This window comes from Drosophila hydei, unplaced genomic scaffold (assembly GCF_003285905.1).
Source record: "Drosophila hydei strain 15085-1641.00,03,60 unplaced genomic scaffold, DhydRS2 tig00000149-arrow-pilon, whole genome shotgun sequence".
Taxonomy (NCBI): domain Eukaryota; kingdom Metazoa; phylum Arthropoda; class Insecta; order Diptera; family Drosophilidae; genus Drosophila; species Drosophila hydei.
This window is the reverse complement of record NW_022045678.1, coordinates 3251980-3272289: the sequence shown is the minus strand read 5'-3', so window position 1 is coordinate 3272289 and position 20310 is coordinate 3251980. Positions and strand designations below refer to the sequence as shown.

Here is a 20310-nt window from a genome sequence, read left to right as displayed (position 1 = left end):
TGCCACAACTAAGAATATGTGAACTATAATTAAATGCATTCAGTATAAGCTATAAAGGCAAAGGCAGGTAGCTACAAATTTTATGAGCTGTTCTGGATGAAATACCCCTAATCACAGGATGTGATCGACAAACTACTGACGTCAATCTCATGGTGAACAGTGCAGGGCAATTAAGAGAAAGTAGATAAGATTTATGGACAACTCTCATCTAACAAACCCTTAAACCGATAATCAGCAACCCTCGCAATGTGGAAACCAGTTCTGACTGGTTTGGAATAAGCTAAATAAATGTACACGCTCCAACCAATAGCAAGGCTACATATACTATAGCAACTGTGTTTGTTTTCTTCCAAACCAAATTTGATACTCGATATTTAAAATTCAAAACGTAGAAAACAGTTCTATGTTTAGATCTAATACTGTATATAGAACCTAAAATTAATTTACTGAATACATGAGGAATACAACTTCGGACCTTATCTGAGCAAGTAAAAAAAACACCAAATGCATACTGTTCATAAAATAATTTTATTTATTACACGATTTTAAAATCGTGTAAGTCTTTCTAGTAAAAAGAAATCTAGTCCCTACTAAATTCCGATTGGTCGAAATATAAGATTAGATATGCGAATCCCAATGCTTGGTCCATTTGATGGCTTCCAGACAACCCAAGTCTAATTTCCAGATAGCACCATTCTTGTTCTTCTTAATGGCCTTGACAAAGTTCTTAGCACACTGTTTAGTTGTTTGTGTGGGATACGCTAGAAGCAGCTGGGCAACACAAGGCTCCACATCCAACCACGAATTGAATTTGTTGACCAACGTCGTCTTCGTGATACCTGGGTTGATGGAGTAGGCTTTTACGCCTGTAATGGGCGTCAGTTTCTATATAGAGGAATCAATGTAAATATCGATGGTCAGTTTTATGCAATCCTGTTATCACTTACTGCTAGAGACATTGTGTAGCTAAGAGCTGCTGCTTTTGAGGCGGAGTATACGGGCACCTGGTAGATTGCGTTGAAACCAGTCACTGAGCAGATATTGGCAACCACACCTCCTGGGCCGCCCTTGCGTTTGTCCCAGTATGGCATGATGGCAGTGGTCGTATTCACTGTGCCTGTAAAGTTTACCGCGATGGTACGCTCAATTTGGTGATCGTCAAGAATGCCAGCGCCATTGATAAGGAGATCCACTTTCTTCAATTTGCCAAAGATTTTCTTCATAAGCTTTGCAGAGTCCTTTAATGGAGCGGTTACGTCATATGGATAAAATATGACGTTAACATCTGGGTTTATAGCCTTTAATTCATCAATAGTTTCTGGTTTTTTTAACCGATCCAGGATTACCAGATTCTAAGGAATAGTTCGGGGTTATATAAGGATCTATTACACGAAGTTACTCGCTTACCTTTGGGCCACTCTTGACAATCTCGCGGCTGGTGTCCAATCCAATGCCACCGAGTCCAGCAACAAAGATAATATTCCTGTCAGCGATTGCATCTTTAGCGCATTTGTCCTGTTCAACGGAAAATTTGCTTATAAGTTGAAATTATTACACTGACTTCCTAATTGAATTGATAACCCTACTGTCTCGCTGCCGGTCGTATTGCCGGCAAATAAAAACGCTGGCAGCGAAGTCGACGTTGACGTCGATTTTGACGCTAGTTTGGGCAGAGCTTTAAATAGTTACATATCCAGGCCTCTGTGTAAGTCGTGGAGGCGGTCAACCTCGAGGTCGATGTCTAAGTAATGAAATGCTTAGCTGCAAATACAGGAACAAATACAGTGATATGCAGCACTATAGCGAGGCACACTCGCACACATATATTATACATATATGGAAACATCGAGCACCGAGATAGGTGACGGGAGAGGCAGTTAGTTCGCAGCTCGCATGTAGATTTAACCTTCAGTGAATGTCAAAGCAATAGACATAGTCAAGAATCTTGTTTGTTGTGGTCGCAAATTGAGCATCGGCTGATTTGCATCTAGCGAGCAGCGCGTCACTAGAAAAAGGGGCGTGGCCACTAAAAATTATCAAGTTGGGCCCAACAAGTACCTAACACGTATCTCATTCCGCAAATAACCAATCCCACATAATTTACGAGCCATTTTAAAGTGGTATGTCAACAATTTGCTCGTGCGAGAGAAATTCATGTTCGGACTATATATATTAATTAAGTCTGTACTGCAAGCATATACATATATGGTTCACTTGAGCAATTCTGTACGCACACGTCTAATTTATACTATAGTGATACGTATACATACTGTTGTCTGAGCCCCCCAAGACATTCTGAATGTTTATTTACCTAAAAAGAGTTTCCTAGCTATTTGTGTAGGGGTATTTGTGACCGATAAATATTATCATTTTAAAGGTTTGGGCACTAGATTAGTATTGGACTCGCCACCTAAATACATTTTGTTATCTAATATAAAATTTAGAAAACGAGTATACCCTATTGACCATCCATGTGCCATGCCTACTGGGTATGAGAAAGTATATCTATGACTGGCAGGTTGCCAAACACACGCGCCGGCATTTTATGTTTTCTTATCCAACTTGAATTTTTCCACCAGTGGTCTATGATAAGGTTTCTAGCTAGATCAAAAGCATTATATAATTCGTACCATTATGAGTTTTAAAAGCAATAGCAACTGAACAAATCGCATAATTAATTGGTTTTCGATCTTTGAATGACCCTTTAAATAATTAGTAGAACGTGCCTGTCATAGTGCGAACCCTAAGGCACCTCGAACGTCTGTTGATAGGGCGTCTTATCAGGCATCCACGAGTTCGGACTATCAGTTGCATGTATTATATTATCAGAGGTGCTGTATTTTATGTTACCTAGCACTCAGCTAGCCCTTCGACAGACAGCAAATCTACATATTAAATTTAATTTGAAAATAAACTGGATTCTATTATATATTTATTGAACTGAAAGGGCTTATATACTAATGAGACGTAAAGCTGAGAGGCTCATTAGACTAAGTATAGCATATACCGTAAACAAATACAAACAATTACCGTAATTTAGGCTGTCCCTGTTAAGTCACTATACCAATCAGTCCGTCAACAGTCTATCATCGCAACTAGAACAGTCATTCAAATGTCAGGAAAATGCATAACCCGAGATTCACAGGGCAAAATGTAAATTTTAGAATCTCAAAGCGATATGAAAAGCAATTGATTTGAAGCGTGGTATTAATAATACCCTATAATTTCCTGTGTATGAAATATTGTACTGTATTTTTGCTCGCTTTATGAAGTTGTATTTAAATGTAAGAGACCAAAATTGTGTGTGCCACACCTTGTACACAATTTAGCACAACAGCTATCTGTGCAGTTAATGGGGAAGCGGGAACTTTTATTAAAGTTTAATAAACTGTTGGGTCCCGCTTATACGCTGCAACATTTCAACGTCATCGCGGCTGAGGCCTGGGCTTAATTTGCTTTGACTTTTAGCAATTTACATAAATATCAGCCCCACAATAAATATCACTAGGGCCAGTTCTCGTGCACTGGGTCTGCGGGTAGATGAATCTACTACCCAGTATCCATTGCCACGTTGCTGAGGCTGCGCATTTGTTATGATTTCTGCGTTCATCTGCACCAACAATAACAATCAGAACCTGTATAGATGCAATCTCATGGCTTAGTAATTTTTTAGCGGGGCTGGCGAGGCGACATATGCAAGAATTACGATTCCTTCTCTTGAAAGGGGGCGTTGCGGCCTTTTCCAATGGCAATAATTTACCTTCATCACCTCTCGTATGCAAACGAAAATTCAAAAATACTAAAATGCTAATGATCTGACAAAGTACGGGCCATGGCACAGTTCTGAAATGTAAATATCTTTCTAGATTAGCGCTCAGTGGGTCGTCAGCTAAGTACCCTTCTTATATGCTATGCGAAAGCGAGAGATAACTAATGATCAGCTCCATTATATATTACATATTATACAATTTCAAATTAATTTATGTTGTTCTTTACAGCGTTGGCAACGACGATGGTTCGTCCTCTACGATGATGGGGAGCTGACTTATTCAGTGGATGATTTTGTAAGTATCTTAAATGTATTATTAATTATTCTAGCTGTCAAAGGACTCAAAAACCCTGCTATTAGATCTATCTAAGATACACCTTCCTTATCTTACAGCCCGAGACGATACCACAGGCCTGCATCGACATGACCAAAGTACTCGAAGTAAGCAGCGCCGAGGAGGTCACCGGCCATACAAACTCCATTGCCATAACAGCGCAGGAGCGCGTCACCTTTGTGAAGGGCATAAGTCCGGACGAGTCGCAATGGTGGCTCAATATATTGACAGCCTTTCCCAAATCGAAGGGCCGCCACAAGCGTAGCACCACACTGCCCGGAGGTCAGATCAGCTGCCTGCGGCAGTCCTCAAACGTGGACATGGCTATCAAGTTGGGCAACCGCCATAGCTCCTATCACAAGGATACCCTAACGTCTTCGCAATCGGCTGGCAATCTGCTATGTAGTCTAGACGACAGCAACTCTACGAAAAATGTTGGCCTAACCGTCAGTGCGATGGCAAATGATGATGCGGACGATGGCGTTGAGACGGGTGAGGACGAAGAGGATGAGGATGAGAATCAGCGACAGTTGTCTAGGAAAACAAAAGCCACGTCACCAACGAGCTGCCATGGGGGACAGGATGAGAATAATCGAAATGCTGGGAATGAAATCACTAATCGTGGTAAGATTTCCATATGGAATATGTATATATATAAGTTATAAGCTAAGCTGTACTCGCATTATAAAGATGAAGTGACTTTTACTTTTCGCCTCAAAGCATTTATTTGCACAATCTGTTTTATGATTGTGATTTTATTCCCCCCCGTCCGATCGAGGCATTTTGTAGTTGGGGTTTGTTTTTGCCTTTGCTTTTGTTCATTTTTCGCTGCCCTCTTTGTATCGGCTGCTATAATTTTTATGATCATTTATGGCTTGCAGCAATCAAAATTATCGGGCACAGACCAGGAGGACGCTGAGCTGGGTGGCACAGGGGAGGCGATGCGTCGCCTTGTTGCAGCGCTTGCGTAGGCCATGTTATGGCACAGGGGGGTTTTTGGGGGCGGTGCGTGTAGCTAGTTAAAGAGCCGACTACGAAATTAACCTTGAATTCACACAGTAACAACGCGAGTCACAGCAACGTCCAGCAACTGGCCACCTTCTCCCCAGCTGCCTACTTAATGGTAGGCTTCATAAATTTTGCCTTAGATCCAGCAGGCGCACACAATGCCCAAATGGTCCCTGCCCTTGCGCAGATCTCAGGTCTGGAGGTCTTAGCGCTCGGCTGGACTCGAGTTCAGGTAATTGCAGTTACTGTGAATGTTCCCACATACATTGCTGCAGGATACTTGTTCATGGAAAAATGATATTCATGCTAAAATTATAGTGTATTTACATCGTGGTTCTTGTCGTTCTTGTTACTCTGTGTTCTGCGTAGGTTTCTGCCGTTATTTGATCCCTGATGCGTCTAAGAACTCACGTTGCATATGCCAAGTGAGTCTTAGTCATATAGCCTAACTAGCAACTCTGATTTTATCTAGTATTGTATAGCCGGCTAAGCCCTAGCTCAATATTTTAGCTATACATATTCCCTGAGTTTCTTGGGGTATCTTCCAGTCGAGACCTCTCAAATAGAGCACTGTAACTTGTTTTCCTACGCCTGGAGAGTGAAGTCTGCTCCATGGATAGACCGCCCTGCACTAAGACCCGAAGAAACAAATCTACATGTTGGCTGTGTGTTATGTTGTGTACGTGGTGGGGCTTTTAATGGGCGAGTTTCACGGCAGTTGCCACAAAGTGAATAATTACAGTGCAAATAAATCTTGCAGTCAAAGAATGGACCAAAGATTAAATGGGCTAGTCGTCGCTTGAGCGAACATTGCAAAATTATGTATGGCAAATTATGCATCCAAAGGTGACGAACACACAATTGCTAGACGTGTATGGCTGTATATGCTAATCGCACTGGCCTTGATTGGAGTAAATAGGTTTGAAATATAGAACTGAATGCAAATTGCGGCAGCTGAAGCAAGGTCCTACTTCAGGCATTCAAATAGGAAGTCAAAGATGCAGCAGGCTAGGGCCGAGGCATATACGAAATACGATTTAGGTGAGAGACCAAGTGCAGCAATAACCAATCAATATTCATGAGAGGACGCGTGCGAGTACATTTAGTGGAAGTAGCCGAGCAGCCAGTTAGAAATTATTCAAAGTCATGGCATAAGAGGAGTGCCTTAGGCTGCCAACCTAGTTGGCTCAGCTTGTTCCAAAAGCAGCAACCGAACAGGCAAATGAACTTGCAATTTGATTATTAATTATGCTAAGGCGGAGTCAAAGCTGGTTTACTTGCTCATGACTGAGTGGACTAAATTGCTGAGCTAATTAATCAAACGCGTTTAATTAAAAAATTTTATTCATGTGATTATTCTTCCTTTATTGACTTCAATCGGCATGCAAAAATCTAGAACCCTTTAATGGAATGCCACTAACTAAGGTTAGGAAGAGAATACATATGGACTAAATGCCATTTATACATTGTAAAGTCAGCCAAGTTAATATCAATGTCTGCCAGTTCACATAATACTAAGCATTATAAATTCAATTGCTTAGTCCCAAAGCACGTCGAGCTAAGCCTAGTCAACGGCAACGCCGCAGCCGTCGTCATCGTCTTTCCTCAGCAACTGCGACCGACAAGTCGGCCAATTAAAGGCATGCCCCAGCATTTAGCACAGTAACCTTGAACCTGCTTGTTGAGTCAGTCGCGAAGTTGGCAACATGATCCAACGGAGGCTGCTTTAGCCAACAAGTTCACAGTGAAAGAAGTCTGTTTTTCGATTTCTTCTCATTTCTTATACGTTGCCTACAACTTAATATAATCAAGATAAACGCAAGGAGTTCGATTGGCCAAAAGTTAGCTAAGAGTTCAACCTGTCCGACTGACCGAATTGATGCACATTCAAGCGCTCAGTTCGTTGCGTTAAATCCATTAAAAAGGAAAAACTGCCCAGCCTGGTCGCAAATTTGTGTTATTATCATACAAATTCAAAAACAGGTCCAGCCAGGCCCAAGGGCACTTCTAAATATATATTTTGTAATCATATATATTTATGGGACAACTTCAGCAGCAATGCCTCCGATAGTTCCCCGATGGATCGTTGACTCGTTTGGGTGTTAATAAAATTATGGCACTACTACTACACCACGACTACTCGTCACTCACAGGTTATTTTAGGTTTTTTCTGTTTGCTCTGTGAAAACTTGTTCGGCTTATCGTGAATCTCTGCCACGAAAGGGATCCTCTTACCAGCCGACTCGTTTTAATAATTTTATTATGCTCGGCAACAAATAACGCTCAGTGGTTTATGGCTTTTCGGTTGATAACATTTCTGGGCATATGGAATCCATGAGCAACCATTGACACTGATACGATGTTAGTCTAAGGCAAAGAGTCATTCATATTTCGATGCACCTAATGCAAGCGCCTGTTCAATTTGACAGCCTACAGCATGGTAATTCACTAATTTATTATCTCTTCGCAGTTTCCCAACCCACTGGCTGCTTGCTGATCGAGGACATTCGACGGGACGAGAAATCGATCAAGGATATTGCCAATACGATAACTAACCTTAGTCAACAGCAGAACAAGCGCTGGTCGACGGCTGTCAACAATGCGCTGAACAATCATTACCAGTATCAGAATTCGCGCGATGAGACCGACTTCCAAGTGACGTCCTCTGCTAAAACCGAGCAAACGACTGCCAATCTGAGACCAAAGTCATTACCACTGGCGGCCAATTCAACGCCAGCCATTGTGTCCGCAATAGTCAAAAAGATACCCACAGTTTTGGTGTCTCAACAGCAACAGCAACAGTCGAAGCAACAAGCGGAGAGCGCAAAGAGCGGAAAAGCCGGCAGTCGATTGCAGCTGCAGCTGAAACCCGCTAAACACTATCAGCATGAACGTGGAGATCCCGATGGCGGATGCAACCTGGATGAGCTGTGCGCCAACTACTTGGCCAAGTCGGATGAGCTAAGACCCGTGATCAAGTCCAGCAAGTGCACAGCCTCCAGCAAGTCGTCGGCCAAGACCCTAAAAGAAACCCTAAATGCCAAAAAAGGCTGGCTCATGAAGCTGGACAACCGCACGGGCGAGTGGAGCAAGCACTGGTTCACCCTAAGTGGTGCGGCGCTCTTCTACTACAGAGACCCGTTATGCGAGGAGAGAGGAGTGCTCGACGGTGTTCTGGACGTTAACAGCCTGTCGAACGCAGTAGAAGAGCCCAGCGTAAGCAAGCAGCATGCCTTTCAGCTAATTACGTGGGACAAACAGCGGCTATTCCTGGCCGGCCTCTCGCCCAGCTCACGAAACAGCTGGCTGGCGGCCTTGCGAAGTGCAGCAGGTCTGCCACAACTGCTGGAGACCACAGCAGCAACGGTGTCGCCCACGGCAATAAAGCAGAGCGACATTGAGCAGGACTTTATTAAGGCGCAACTTCAGACGAACCCACACAGCTCTAGTCCGGCCACGCCGGGAACACCGGCAAATGCGCCGCATTTCTCCTCTGACGAAGAGTACCGCACTGCCTCGGAGGGCGGCCGTCGAGACAGCCTCGATTGGGGCTCGCCGCTGTCTCCGTCGCCGCCAGTTCTGCGCAGCTGCCTGCGCAATCGCAGTTTGGCTAGTCTACACAAGCGTAGCCGTAGCTCCCCGCCCAGCTCACGTCGCAGCACAGTCGATAGCGTGGCCAGCGATGAGCTGCCTTTGATGGCAGTGCCCGAGGAGATGCGGCCGGACCGTGAGCTCAAGCAGCAATGCGAAACGCTGCGCACAGAGGCCAAGCTACGAGAGGCACGCATGTCCGAGCTGCTCTCCACACTGCAGCGCACCGAACAGGAGCTGACGGCGCGGCTGCAAGAGCAGCAACAGCAGCTCAATGGCGAGCTGACCAACGCCAAGCAAAGTGCAGCGGAACTTGTGCATGGCCTCAGCTTGCAGCTGACGGAGAGCCAGTGTAAGATCAAACAGCTGGAAGATCGACTGGCGCAGGGCATTGAGGAGAACGAGAGTCTATATAAGCGACTGCGTGAATTCCAAGCGGGCAATAGTCAGGGTCAGGTGCCCAGCTTGAGCAATCTGCAGCGTCACAAAATGAAGCGCATGGACTCGCTTAGCGATTTGACTACGATCAGCGATATAGATCCCTATTGCCTGCAGCGGGATTCGCTGGCCGAGGAATACAACGAGCTGCGCAGCCGGTTCGAGAAAGCCGTCAATGAAATTCGCGCCATGAAGCGAGAGCTCAAACAGTCCCAAAACCAATACGATGCCCTCGAGCTAATCCAAACAGCTCTGCAGCAGAAATTGGAACGCAGCCAGATGGAGGATGGTGCACAGCTGCAACTGATGGCCGCTCGCATTCAGGATTTGACGATTAAGTACAGCACCTCGGAACGGCAAGTGCGCGCGCTTAAGCAGAAGTTGGCCAAATCCGAGCGACGACGTTCACTTTCATTGAAAGGCAAGGAGCAGCTGGAGCTCAAGCTCAGCGAGATGCAAAGAGAAAATGTGGAGCGCAAGTCCACTCCAAGCTCCAACCCAAGCACCGAGTCTAGCAGCGAATCTAGCAGCCAGTCATCGCCCCTGAACTCCCATCTGCTGCAGCGTCTGCATAGCCTAGAGCATATTCTGCTTAGCAGCAAGGAGCGGCTCGAGCAGAGCGTGACCCAGCTGCAGCATTTGCGTGCGGGTCATCGCAGCCGTCGATCCGTGTCGCCACTGAATGAGCGAAAGGACGGACTAAGGCAACTGGAGCGCGCTCTCACCGAGACCTGCGTCCTGGTCAGCGAGCAGATGGAATTGTCGTGCTTGCAGGATTCCTGCCATAAATGCTGTGAGCTGCGGCAGCGCATCGATAAGATGACAACACTTCAACAGCAGACCGAAACGGATCTCCAGCGAAGCGAACAGCTGCTGGAGCAGCGCGAGAATGAACTGGCCATTGCCCTTGAGAAGTGCGTCAGCCAGGAGCAGGAGCAGCAGCTGCTGCTGAAGCAGCGCAACGAACTAAGCGACGAACTGGGCCAACAGCAGGAGCGCTGCAAGCGAATGGAGAAACGTCTCGATCTGCTAGAAAAAGAGCACGGCAAGCAGCTGGAATGCCTCAGGGAGGTCTATAGCCACGAGCACGCCAATGTGCCAGACGAGCCAAGTTTCCGCAAGCGCTATCAGACGGAAATTGAACAGCTAAGGGTATGTCATTATCTATTTAAATAACGGTAAATATATAACTATTGCATTCCTCTCAAAGACACTATGCGAGAAGGGACTCAGTGCCATGGAGTCATCGCATCGTCGACTAATCTGCGACATGGAGGAGAAGCACAAGCTGGAGATTGAGCGTCTGCTGGCAGAGAAGGAAACAGCCTTAGCTGAGGAAACGCAGGTTTGTATTGCCGACTGCATTAGCTTCGTATGCGATCTGAACACTTCTTAAATTCTAGGCAACTTTGGCTGCTCTGGATGCTATGCGTAAAGCACACCAGAGCGAGGTGCAGCGCGAGGTGTCGCGCTTCAAAGCTGAGTTCCTGCATCAGGTGCAGCGTGGGGAACATATGCGAGGAGATGGCGTCAAGCTGAAGGAGTAAGTGCTCAGTCAATGAACCCATTTAAATATTTTAACTATTTATGCACTCTTTTTTATAGAGAGGAGCTCGACGAACTGCGTCTAGAAATTCTGTCCTTCTCCGAAAAGTATTCCATAAAATGTGTGGAAAATGCTGCACTGGAGGAGAAACTGCATCTGGCCAATGGCAAGCTGCGGCACTTCCAGCAAATGCAGCAACTGGAGTTGAGGTAAGCTATAACTAGAAATTGTCAATTTTGATAGATTAACAATCGTTTCATACTGCAGAAATCGACAATTCCGGGCGCACTTGGCCTCTGAGGACCCAGGAAGCGATATGCACTTTGTGCAGGGCCTGACGACAGGCTCCAAGGAGGATGCTGCCTGCCAAGACAGTGAGGTGGGTATTTCTGCTACTTTAATATGTAGATCTAAGACGAGCAACACTATGTATAAAATATCCGTGACTAACCCTAAACCAAAGAAATGGCCAAAAACTAATCCACTTTGTTACCATCTTCCACAACACAAAAACATCACAACCAAAGCCTGTTCAGAGCTCACCACAAATGGTTGATATAAACACACGAATCACAACTACAACAAGTACAACAACAACTGCATCTATAGACCCAGACACAGACCCCGTAACGGCATCGAGAGAGCCCGATAAAATGGAGCAAAACCCGTTTGTGATACCCTCCCATGAGCTCAGTCGTTGCCAAGCGTCTGCCACAAGCATTTCTGATTCCGGCAAAGATATCGATATCGCTGACAATGAGCTAGCCTACGAGCCGTGCTACAAGCCCTACGATATATTTGCCATATATCAGAATCGTTTATGTTTTCAAGGTAAACGAATTGCATTTCACTTTCCTATCACGCTGATCTGCGCACCGCCGAACACTGTCTAAAACGCATTTCACTGTGGTCCTCTATCTCTATTCCTATCCACTATTAGTTAGCCCACAGCAGCGATATATGTATATGTTGTCTATTCTGTTATCTGGTGTGGAGTGTAAGCATTTCTATGTGCTTGAGATAATAAATGTTGTTTTCCACTAACACACGCACACACATTCAGCACACACACACACACATGGTTTTACATGTAAAAATCATCCAAAATTTATCTAACTAAATAATTGCACTTTGTTCTTTTTATCTAAGGTCTGAAAGGCAACTCGACGTTTGGAAAGAATTTACGAAAGTCCACTGCTAAAACAACATCACCAGCATCATCAGCAACAGCAACAGCATCAGCATCAGCATCAGCAACTGCACTAGCAACTGCTAATAATCTTAACCTGCCCAATTCGAAGGGATCAAGTCACAAAAGAATATATAAAACAGCTGCCGTCATTAACATACAGCAACAGCACAACCCTGACAATGAAATACAACAGGAAAAAGCACAATGAACAATGAAATAGCGAAAAGCTAAATGGAAAACAATTGAATGGAAACCCATAACCAAGAGCGAACAACAGCAACAACAAAACCAGTGGAACAACCAAAGAATAATTAGTGCTAATAATAAATAAATTATAATAAATATTTAACATGTAAAAACAAACTTAAACCAAATGCAAAATCGAATGGAAATACATAAATATGAACATGGCTAACAAAGATGATGTTGGTGATGTTGCTGCAGCTTCTCTTAACCAGGAGCGATTAGGAGAAAGAGATTGAGTTACACTAACAACGACTGTTCGCCCCCCTCCGCCATAAGCTGGAAGGGACGTTGAGCAATGGAAAACTAATCACAATATCCACGGCACCAATAACACCTACAACAACAACAAGATCATCGTAAGCTAGCAACTAGCTGGCGTTTTAATTATTGGCTACAAATGGAGTCTCTTTGTTGACGAAAATATTTTATGTATTTATCAGCTATTTTATCATTGTATTGTATCTGTAACATCTACCCAAACTTTCTATGTCCATTAAAAGTGTCATTTACTTGTGTAGTATTTAGGCCAATTTGAAAAAGCAAGCAAAAGTTAAACCATAAATATGCTCAACTATTTATACGTAGATGGCATTGTCAGTAATTTGTTAGATTTTGTCTTTAGACCTGAACAAAATTGTTTTGCTGCATACATACATGCATATTACACATTACAAATATAAGTGCATTATAAATATTAATAAATTAAAAATCTATTTGTTCTGTTAACCATTGGTATTAATCAAATATTTTACTTATGAATTTTATTCATACCACATTAGTGGCAAACGCAAAATATTTTATATTATTTACAATTAAGTCGTTATTTGTGCAAAAAATTTAATAAAGTATAATTAATTGTTTATAGTTTGAAAAAAATTTATTTTTCTACTTGGGCTCGTCCGGGATTTGAACCCGGGACCTCCCGCACCCTAAGCGGAAATCATACCCCTAGACCAACGAGCCAGTTGATTTAATCTGGCCAATAAAGCTATTTAAGTAAAAAGAAACAAAAACCCGGTATTTTGCTTAACCAAGGCGAATAGGTTTAACCAAGGCGAATGTGGTCTTTCGTGGCGGTACCTTATAATTTTTGTAAAAATTACTACCTTCAAATAATACTGTATTTATACCGTATTAATAATTTTTTCATGAACAACGAAGTATAACCGGCTCGTTGGTCTAGGGGTATGATTTCCGCTTAGGGTGCGGGAGGTCCCGGGTTCAAATCCCGGACGAGCCCAGTGTGTACTCTTTTTTTAAACAATTTGATGAAATCTAATATCAGAACGGACAAAGAATCAGACGCCCATGACGTGCCTTATTTTGTTTGTCTACCTTACAAAAAAAACCTTAGTTTGTTGCAAACACCTATTACTAATTGTTAAAGATAATATATAAATTAAAGTAACTTACCTTCCCTTTATCGTCACCATCTGATTTGTCCACTTTTGATCGCCTGCTTAGGGATAAATTCCAAACAAGCGCATCCTTTCCTTTATGGTCGATACGGGGTATATCTGTACACCTGGGCAGTTTGGAAACGAATCTGGTTGTATAAGAAACTCCATGTTTGAACACTACAGGAATATTTTTCATTTTTGGTAAAAAATAAAAATGGTCCTAAAAATTTAGAAAAAGGCTAAAATGTTGTAGGTTTGGCTGCGCAAACTCGACTGATAAATTCTGTAAAGGAATTTCATCAAGTGCGTGAGATTTGTAACAGGAAATGCAAAGCAATAGATACCATAAAAAAAATTTAATCTTGAGTGTTGGACTAGCCCCAGAAAATCTAAATTTTAAAGCAAACTACATAGCTTTTATCTATGCATTTTTTTAAGTATTTGTTTAATACATAAATATTTTATAATTTATTTATATATATATATATATATATATATATATATATATATATATATCTATATATATATTATATATATATTAAATATATATTTATAAAATACTTTTTTAAATAATTTTATAATTTATATATATATATATATATATATATGTATATATATATATATATATATATATATATATATATATATATATATATATATATATATATAAATTATAAAATTATTTAAAAAAGTATTTTATAAATATATATTTAATTATAAAATAAATATATATTTCATTATAAAATGATTTAAAAAAGAAGATACTGCCTGGGCTCGTCCGGGATTTGAACCCGGGACCTCCCGCACCCTAAGCGGAAATCATACCCCTAGACCAACGAGCCGATGTTCCAAAGTTCGACTAAAAATAACCTGTAACAAACGCAACTTTCAAAATTTAAGCTTTGCACATTACAGCTTTTTAAAAGCTTTTTGTATTTTAAGTATAATCTATTCTTACACGTCGTACCTAAAAAGCGAATGAAATGAACATTATATGCCTGCGTATTTGATGATTATTTTTAACTTGAACTAACAAAATTAAAGACAACTTTTACTAACACCAAAAACGTAATTTATTAACCTTTAAAAAAAGGAAAAATTTCACCAAAACATTGCACAAATTGAAGACAGATTGCGATTGTTTCCGATCAAGATAAAGACCAATTGATGGATTCACAAAGCTGGCGAGCCTCAACAAACCAGCCCACAAACAAAGACCGACCCGACCACAAGGCATTGTCGCAATAGCAGCAGCAGCCACAACATCAAGAACACGTTGTAAAATAAACAATTGGTAATTGATACTGTTTGTGCCACATTCAGACTATTGGGATTTGGAATGGGATTCGGCCAGAAGTGCTTAACATACAGACCCGGTAACATACATTCGCTGCAAGCGCAGCAATTGGTTCGTCATGTTCAACCCACATGTGAAATTGTAAGGTCTGAAAACCGAGTATCGTTTTCGTTAGCTGAGCATAGAAAGAGCCAAGTCACTTGCTGCTCTAGCTGCTTCTGTTTTTGGCAGTCCAAATGAATCTAAACTGATTTTCAAATGCCCCCAGAGGCATCTCTGTTAAATTTGCCAGGATTCAACTAAAACTCTGACCATTTAACATTGCCCGTTTTGGGCTAGCAAATCGACTTGTTTGCAAGGATATAACAATTTGCTTGCATCGTGCTATCTACTCAGATATTTTTAGACCAGATAATTGCCAAATAGAGCGACACGATCGTTATCTTAGGCCGAAAGTGTCGTTCCCCAACGCCCACAAAGAAAGCCGACTGCCGCAGCTCCACAAATTCCAGCTGCTGATATAAAATCAGAAAACATTGCATAAACATTGCGGACAATGGGCCACCTAAATGCAGCGATCGTAAATTTTAGGTAGTTAGCAGCCAGTGGCTCGTTCTGCCGTTTCCTTTCCCTTTCCCTTTCCCGTTCTCTTTCCCGTTCCCGTTCCCATTCCCAGTCCCATTCCCAATTTCGTTCGCATTTCCGAGCTCGTTTTCGCGCGAGAACCTTGAAGTCATAAATTTGTGGCCCGTTGCCGTTGGATGCCTCAAGCATTTCTCTTCGCTTGCTTAACAGGGCAGGCACAGAGCGAAGGCCCCAGGGAAAACCAGAGTTCGTGCTGCACAAGTCTGCGGCTAAGCTTTGCTTTGTTTACTGTCAATAGTCACAAATGGGCTAATGAGAGCTCAGTAGGTGCTTCGTAGCCCAATCTTGACCTGCCTCGTGCTGTTTTTCATTTTCTTTAGCAGCCAGAACAAAATTAGCTGGCAATACAAATGGAACTTAAGAGTGATCGACTTGCAGATACCCAATGTCCGGTGCTAAGTTGTTGCTTGATTTATTTCAGCTTATTTTATAATTTTAGTTTTATTTATTATTTAAAAAGGAAATTATAATTGAAATTTAACTTAGCCACTTGATCGACTGATTCTGTAATTATATTATGATAATATATTACTATATTATTACCGTGATAGCTACAAAGGCAGATATGTAGAATAATATTAGTTCCGTGGATGCCACAAGCATTTTTGATATTTTGAATAGATTTTTATAATCGCCCTACGGCTATATTAACTATGCCGAAAACTAATCACAAACTAGTCTCTTATCTATTTTAAATACGATTTTTCGCTGTTCTTATACTATGTAAATTCATAGATAATTTTTTGGCAAGCTGCAGACTCAACATTGCGTATACGCAACGAAGGCGATAAGGACATGGCGATAAGGACTGTCAAAGCAAAAGAAGGTATCTCCGATTCGTTAAGGTAGTTTCATGCACATTTGTCCATCCATTCGCCTGCTGTATTTATTGATCCCAAACTCGAAATGAAATAGGTATTTCACCAAATATCCTCTCATTATCGCTAGCTCGTTGCATTGGGCTCTTTTGTTTCGCTTGCGACTTCGCTGGAGCCACGAACATTGCTGTATTGGCAGATATATACATCAAATTGGATTTTTTTCGAGGACTATGCTCAGGTCACCTAGTGACCCATAGAGTTTTTCAAAATTTAAAACAATTTGTCATTTTAAATTATTTTTTTTTTTCTTATAAGATGAACATATTCCCTGCACTGCTGCAAAACGGGATATCATACACAGCCAAAAACATTTGCAAAATACCCAGAGAACACAATCCTTTTCCCCATGTCAAACGCAACCCGGCAGAGCAGAAGTCCTCCGTTCGTATACACTCCAGGTCAAGCAATCCCAACGATCCGGACAACTGTAATTACAGGGCCACTAATCATATTAGAGCAAAGTATAAGCACCTGATTAAGGTGAGTGTCCTTCCCTTTCTCTCAAGGTTCAAGAATTATCCAACAATTGAAAAATATTTAAGCCATTGAAAGACTATACTATATATCCTACTATACTACTATTATTAATTATGCAATTAAGAGTTCGAGCAAACACAGTTAAACTCCTATACTACCATAGTACCCATCACAAGAATCTTATAGATCTTCCAGTCACTGGAAGGCGTGGTTCTGCACGTGCTAACATGCTTACACATGTATCTCAGAAACTTCTATTACATTCTTATCGGTTGTAGGATTTCGCTGCCTGCAGCTGTGGGATGGCTCTCATTGTTTTGAATTATCTTTGCGAGATAACTCGAAGGCTATCGCATCTTAGTATTGTCAAGTGATCACGTTTGAACATGCACAAATCTTTATATGTATACGAGAAGGCAGTCATACGTTAATGCTTACAGAGAATGAGAATAGCTCAGGCAATCCACGAATATCCATCTACCTGTCCGGTGGCATGCCTGTCTTTCGGAAACTCAAATAACTTACGTGCCTGAAACTTCAAATGTAGATTAGATTTTACTATAAAAAGAAGATACTTATAAGAGCCAGAGACACACCTAGTTTGAGGAGACCAACAAGTTTCTTCTAAAATAATCAACGACTTTGAATGTTTAGTCCAAGTATTTGCCGAGCTACTCTGATAATCTGGGTATTTGCTAGTCGTATACTCCCGACTGCTGATCAAATGCATTAACAACTAACGCTTCTTCAAACAGGTGCTCAGGGACGATGAGGAGAGAAAGGAATTACTAAATATCGATAAAATTAGGGAGCGAAAAAATAACTATAATAGCATGCAAAATGATAAGGGAAAGGGAAAGGCAAAAGGAAAGGGGCAAAAAGAAGTGAAAGAACAGAGAATCGCTGGAAAAAATATCATTTTTGTGGCTGGTCTAGGTAATATAGGTATGATGGCTAGTCGGGAGATTGTTAAGAAGGGACCAAAGGTAAATAGTCGACGTCGACATGCCAGCTCAATGAAACGTAAGGGCTTAAAAGTCTTTTCATTTAGAATCTGCTGATTTTTGGTAGAGTGTACAAGCCGAAGGCAATGGAAGAGCTGAAACGCATTAATAACAAGACAAAAGTAATGTTCTTTCATTATGATGTAACTGCTCCTTTGGATATAAGCATAGCATTGCTGCATAAAGTCTTTGACTATTATAAAACAATTGATTTGCTTATCAATGGTGCTGGACTGCTGGACGAGCGACAGATTGCGAAAACGGTCGAAGTTAACTTTACGGGTACAGTAAATACCACAACTGCCATTATGAAGTTTTGGGACAAGCGGCTCGGCGGCCCTGGCGGCGTTGTAGCCAACCTCTGCTCCGCTAGTGCGTTCAATCCAATTTACCAATTGCCGGTCTACAGCGCCTCGAAGGCCGCAGTCCTCAGCTTCACTATCTCCCTTGCGGTAACTGACTAAAACTTGTGTATCTATACAGTTTATGCTCATAGCCTTATTCTTTACAGAAACTGGCTTCTCTTACGGGCGTAACAGCCTTCTCATTCAATCCGGGCATTACACGCAATGAGTCGAAGACTAAATGTAACTCGTGGCTAAATGTTGAGCCGTGCGTGGGGAAATTGCTTCTAATACATCCTGTACAGACGGCGAATCAAGCCGGGAAGAGTTTAGTCGTCGCAATCGAGGCGAACAGAAATGGCGTCATCTGGAAAGTGGATCAAGGCAAGCTGGAAGCCATCAAATGGCTAGGTCACAGGCACTGGGATGCTGGCATTTGAAAAGCTTTCAACTTTCACGGAAAGCTCCTATTCATCCATACTAAGTTTTCTGAACTTAAACTCTATTTATTTATTACAGAAGTTATAGATTGCGGTCCGATGTCAGTAAACCAATATTAAAAAGAAATAAATTTAATTAAAAGAAAAAAGTAAGCTCATTTTGTGTAGGCTCGTGCATATCGATATATATGATATTGTTATTAAAAATCAGCCTAAAAGTATGTGGCAAAAAGCTTAAGCATTCATTTTAATAATGGTGTATGCACTGGCTAAGCACGCAGTGCACTGCTTCATCTGTTCCCAAGCAGTCGAAATGTTAAAGCAGGTTGTGTAAGCAGTATGAATATTAATTAATATAAATAAAACAATTGTTTTTTTAATTTAGTTATCAAACGAATTGTGGATTACGTTAAAGCTGAATCCCAGACATTGCTGACTAACTTATAAAAAGCAACTAAGTTTCAGGTCAACAAATAGCTCATATTACAATATTTTGAATGAAATTTTCGAAGTCTTGTTAGAAGGAACACTGATCCCATTAGTGTGCATTTTGGCATGTTCAAAGGTGCAATAATTTAATTTGTTTGTTTACACTCAAAAGATACGACACTGAATACTGGACTGATAATGAATAAAGATTTATTTTCGATTGCTCCTTTTTGTATCATCAGCCAGAGGAGTTCTTTGTGAACGCTTTCCTTCCCAATTTAACATTTAAAAATAAAAGACGCAATTTTGTTTAATTAACTTGAAGTTTATTTTTGTTAAATTATTATTATAATTTAAGTATAATACATTTTGTACAATTTAAAATTAATTTAAATTAAAATAAAAAATTGACATATTTATATAAACGCATAAATCAAGTGACAGACAAAACATTGGCCCTCGGCATACATATACGTATATATATAGAACTCTCGATATACATATACACAAGCATTATTTTATTTATATGTATGTATATTAGGTATATATATATATGACGTATTATCCTCATTATGTATGTACGATATGTATGGTAGTCAGTATATGTATATGAAGGTATCTAGAATGGGACTCATCATCAACAAGTTGTGGAAGGCTACATCCAAATAAAATACTTTATAAACATTAACCACATATATAACTCGATATATATATATACATATACATATATATATATATATATGAATGTGCAGGCATGTGAAACTATGTACTATTAGTACTATAAAGTAGAGGTGCACTCGTTGTTGTTGTTGTTGTCGTCGTCGAAGGTGGTCTTGGAGCTTGGTCTAAATCGGCGTGCTGCATATGGGTATATATGTGCCTATATATGCGTGTGTATAGATGTGGGAATGTAGGAAGTGTAAGCAGTACGAGTACCATTCCTTGGTTATTGCTAAGCATCACATACATCACCTGTACGCAGGTGTATAAGTGCTTAGCTCTTTTGCTTGCTCTGCTTTGCTTATGCGTAGTTAACTTTACTTTATGCGTAGCGTAGATTTAACGGTTTATTCCCGCCTCTGTACTTTCGTAGTATTTAATATAATTCAACAATTGTTTTGTTTGCGTTAAGTACCTGGAATCGAATAGCGATATTTTTACCTTTATCTTTAATTCTATCTAACTTCCCGTGCTGTCCTCTGCCCCATTACACTAAGTTACGTTTTTCAAGTGAACCACACTTTGGATCGCCCATGTCCCAACACTGCT

General features: G+C 41.2%; 3 protein-coding genes and 3 non-coding genes across 8 annotated transcripts in view; 3 read left to right on the top strand and 3 right to left on the bottom strand.

Annotated features, from left to right (window-relative positions):
- The window catches only part of LOC111603878 (protein outspread), an 81175-nt gene extending 68964 nt beyond the window's left edge, over window positions 1–12211 (top strand). For 2 of the 3 annotated variants that reach the window (XM_023321689.2, XM_023321691.2), the window contains 9 exons: window positions 3999–4064; window positions 4163–4727; window positions 7582–10292; window positions 10351–10485; window positions 10544–10683; window positions 10746–10895; window positions 10954–11065; window positions 11214–11517; window positions 11836–12211. In XM_023321689.2, coding sequence (XP_023177457.2) covers window positions 3999–4064; window positions 4163–4727; window positions 7582–10292; window positions 10351–10485; window positions 10544–10683; window positions 10746–10895; window positions 10954–11065; window positions 11214–11517; window positions 11836–12086 — 4434 coding nt within the window. In that variant the 3' untranslated portion in view covers window positions 12087–12211. The remainder of the gene's footprint in view (window positions 1–3998; window positions 4065–4162; window positions 4728–7581; window positions 10293–10350; window positions 10486–10543; window positions 10684–10745; window positions 10896–10953; window positions 11066–11213; window positions 11518–11835) is intronic. The other variant, XM_023321690.2, reaches the window with a different exon arrangement.
- LOC111603879 (alcohol dehydrogenase 1) lies at window positions 510–13793 on the bottom strand. Its single transcript, XM_023321692.2, has 4 exons — window positions 13538–13793; window positions 1408–1515; window positions 948–1352; window positions 510–885 (listed from the first exon to the last, which is right to left on the bottom strand). The coding sequence occupies exons 1-4, from the start codon at window positions 13718–13720 to the stop codon at window positions 619–621; spliced, it is 963 nt and encodes a 320-aa protein (XP_023177460.1). The 5' UTR covers window positions 13721–13793; the 3' UTR covers window positions 510–618.
- On the bottom strand, window positions 13016–13087 carry Trnap-agg. Its single transcript has one exon. It is a non-coding gene; the product is annotated as a tRNA-Pro (tRNA).
- Trnap-agg lies at window positions 13293–13364 on the top strand. The gene has a single exon. It is a non-coding gene; the product is annotated as a tRNA-Pro (tRNA).
- Window positions 13794–14294: 501 nt separating the features above from the next.
- Window positions 14295–14366, bottom strand: Trnap-agg. Its single transcript has one exon. It is a non-coding gene; the product is annotated as a tRNA-Pro (tRNA).
- A 2159-nt stretch (window positions 14367–16525) lies between these two features.
- On the top strand, window positions 16526–18733 carry LOC111603862 (alcohol dehydrogenase 2-like). Its single transcript, XM_023321668.2, has 4 exons — window positions 16526–16827; window positions 17580–17810; window positions 17876–18280; window positions 18340–18733. The coding sequence occupies exons 1-4, from the start codon at window positions 16603–16605 to the stop codon at window positions 18610–18612; spliced, it is 1134 nt and encodes a 377-aa protein (XP_023177436.2). The 5' UTR covers window positions 16526–16602; the 3' UTR covers window positions 18613–18733.
- The last annotated feature ends 1577 nt before the right edge of the window (window positions 18734–20310 follow it).

Coding starts and splice junctions, on each gene's coding strand:
- LOC111603879 (XM_023321692.2), bottom strand. CDS start 13,720: ATGAAAAATATTCCTGTAGTGTTCAAACATGGAGTTTCTTATACAACC. Junction 1,353..1,407: donor TTGTCAAGAGTGGCCCAAAG/GTAAGCGAGTAA, acceptor ACTATTCCTTAG/AATCTGGTAATCCTGGATCG. Junction 886..947: donor GCTACACAATGTCTCTAGCA/GTAAGTGATAAC, acceptor TCCTCTATATAG/AAACTGACGCCCATTACAGG.
- LOC111603862 (XM_023321668.2), top strand. CDS start 16,603: ATGAACATATTCCCTGCACTGCTGCAAAACGGGATATCATACACAGCC. Junction 16,828..17,579: donor AGTATAAGCACCTGATTAAG/GTGAGTGTCCTT, acceptor TTCTTCAAACAG/GTGCTCAGGGACGATGAGGA. Junction 18,281..18,339: donor GCTTCACTATCTCCCTTGCG/GTAACTGACTAA, acceptor TATTCTTTACAG/AAACTGGCTTCTCTTACGGG.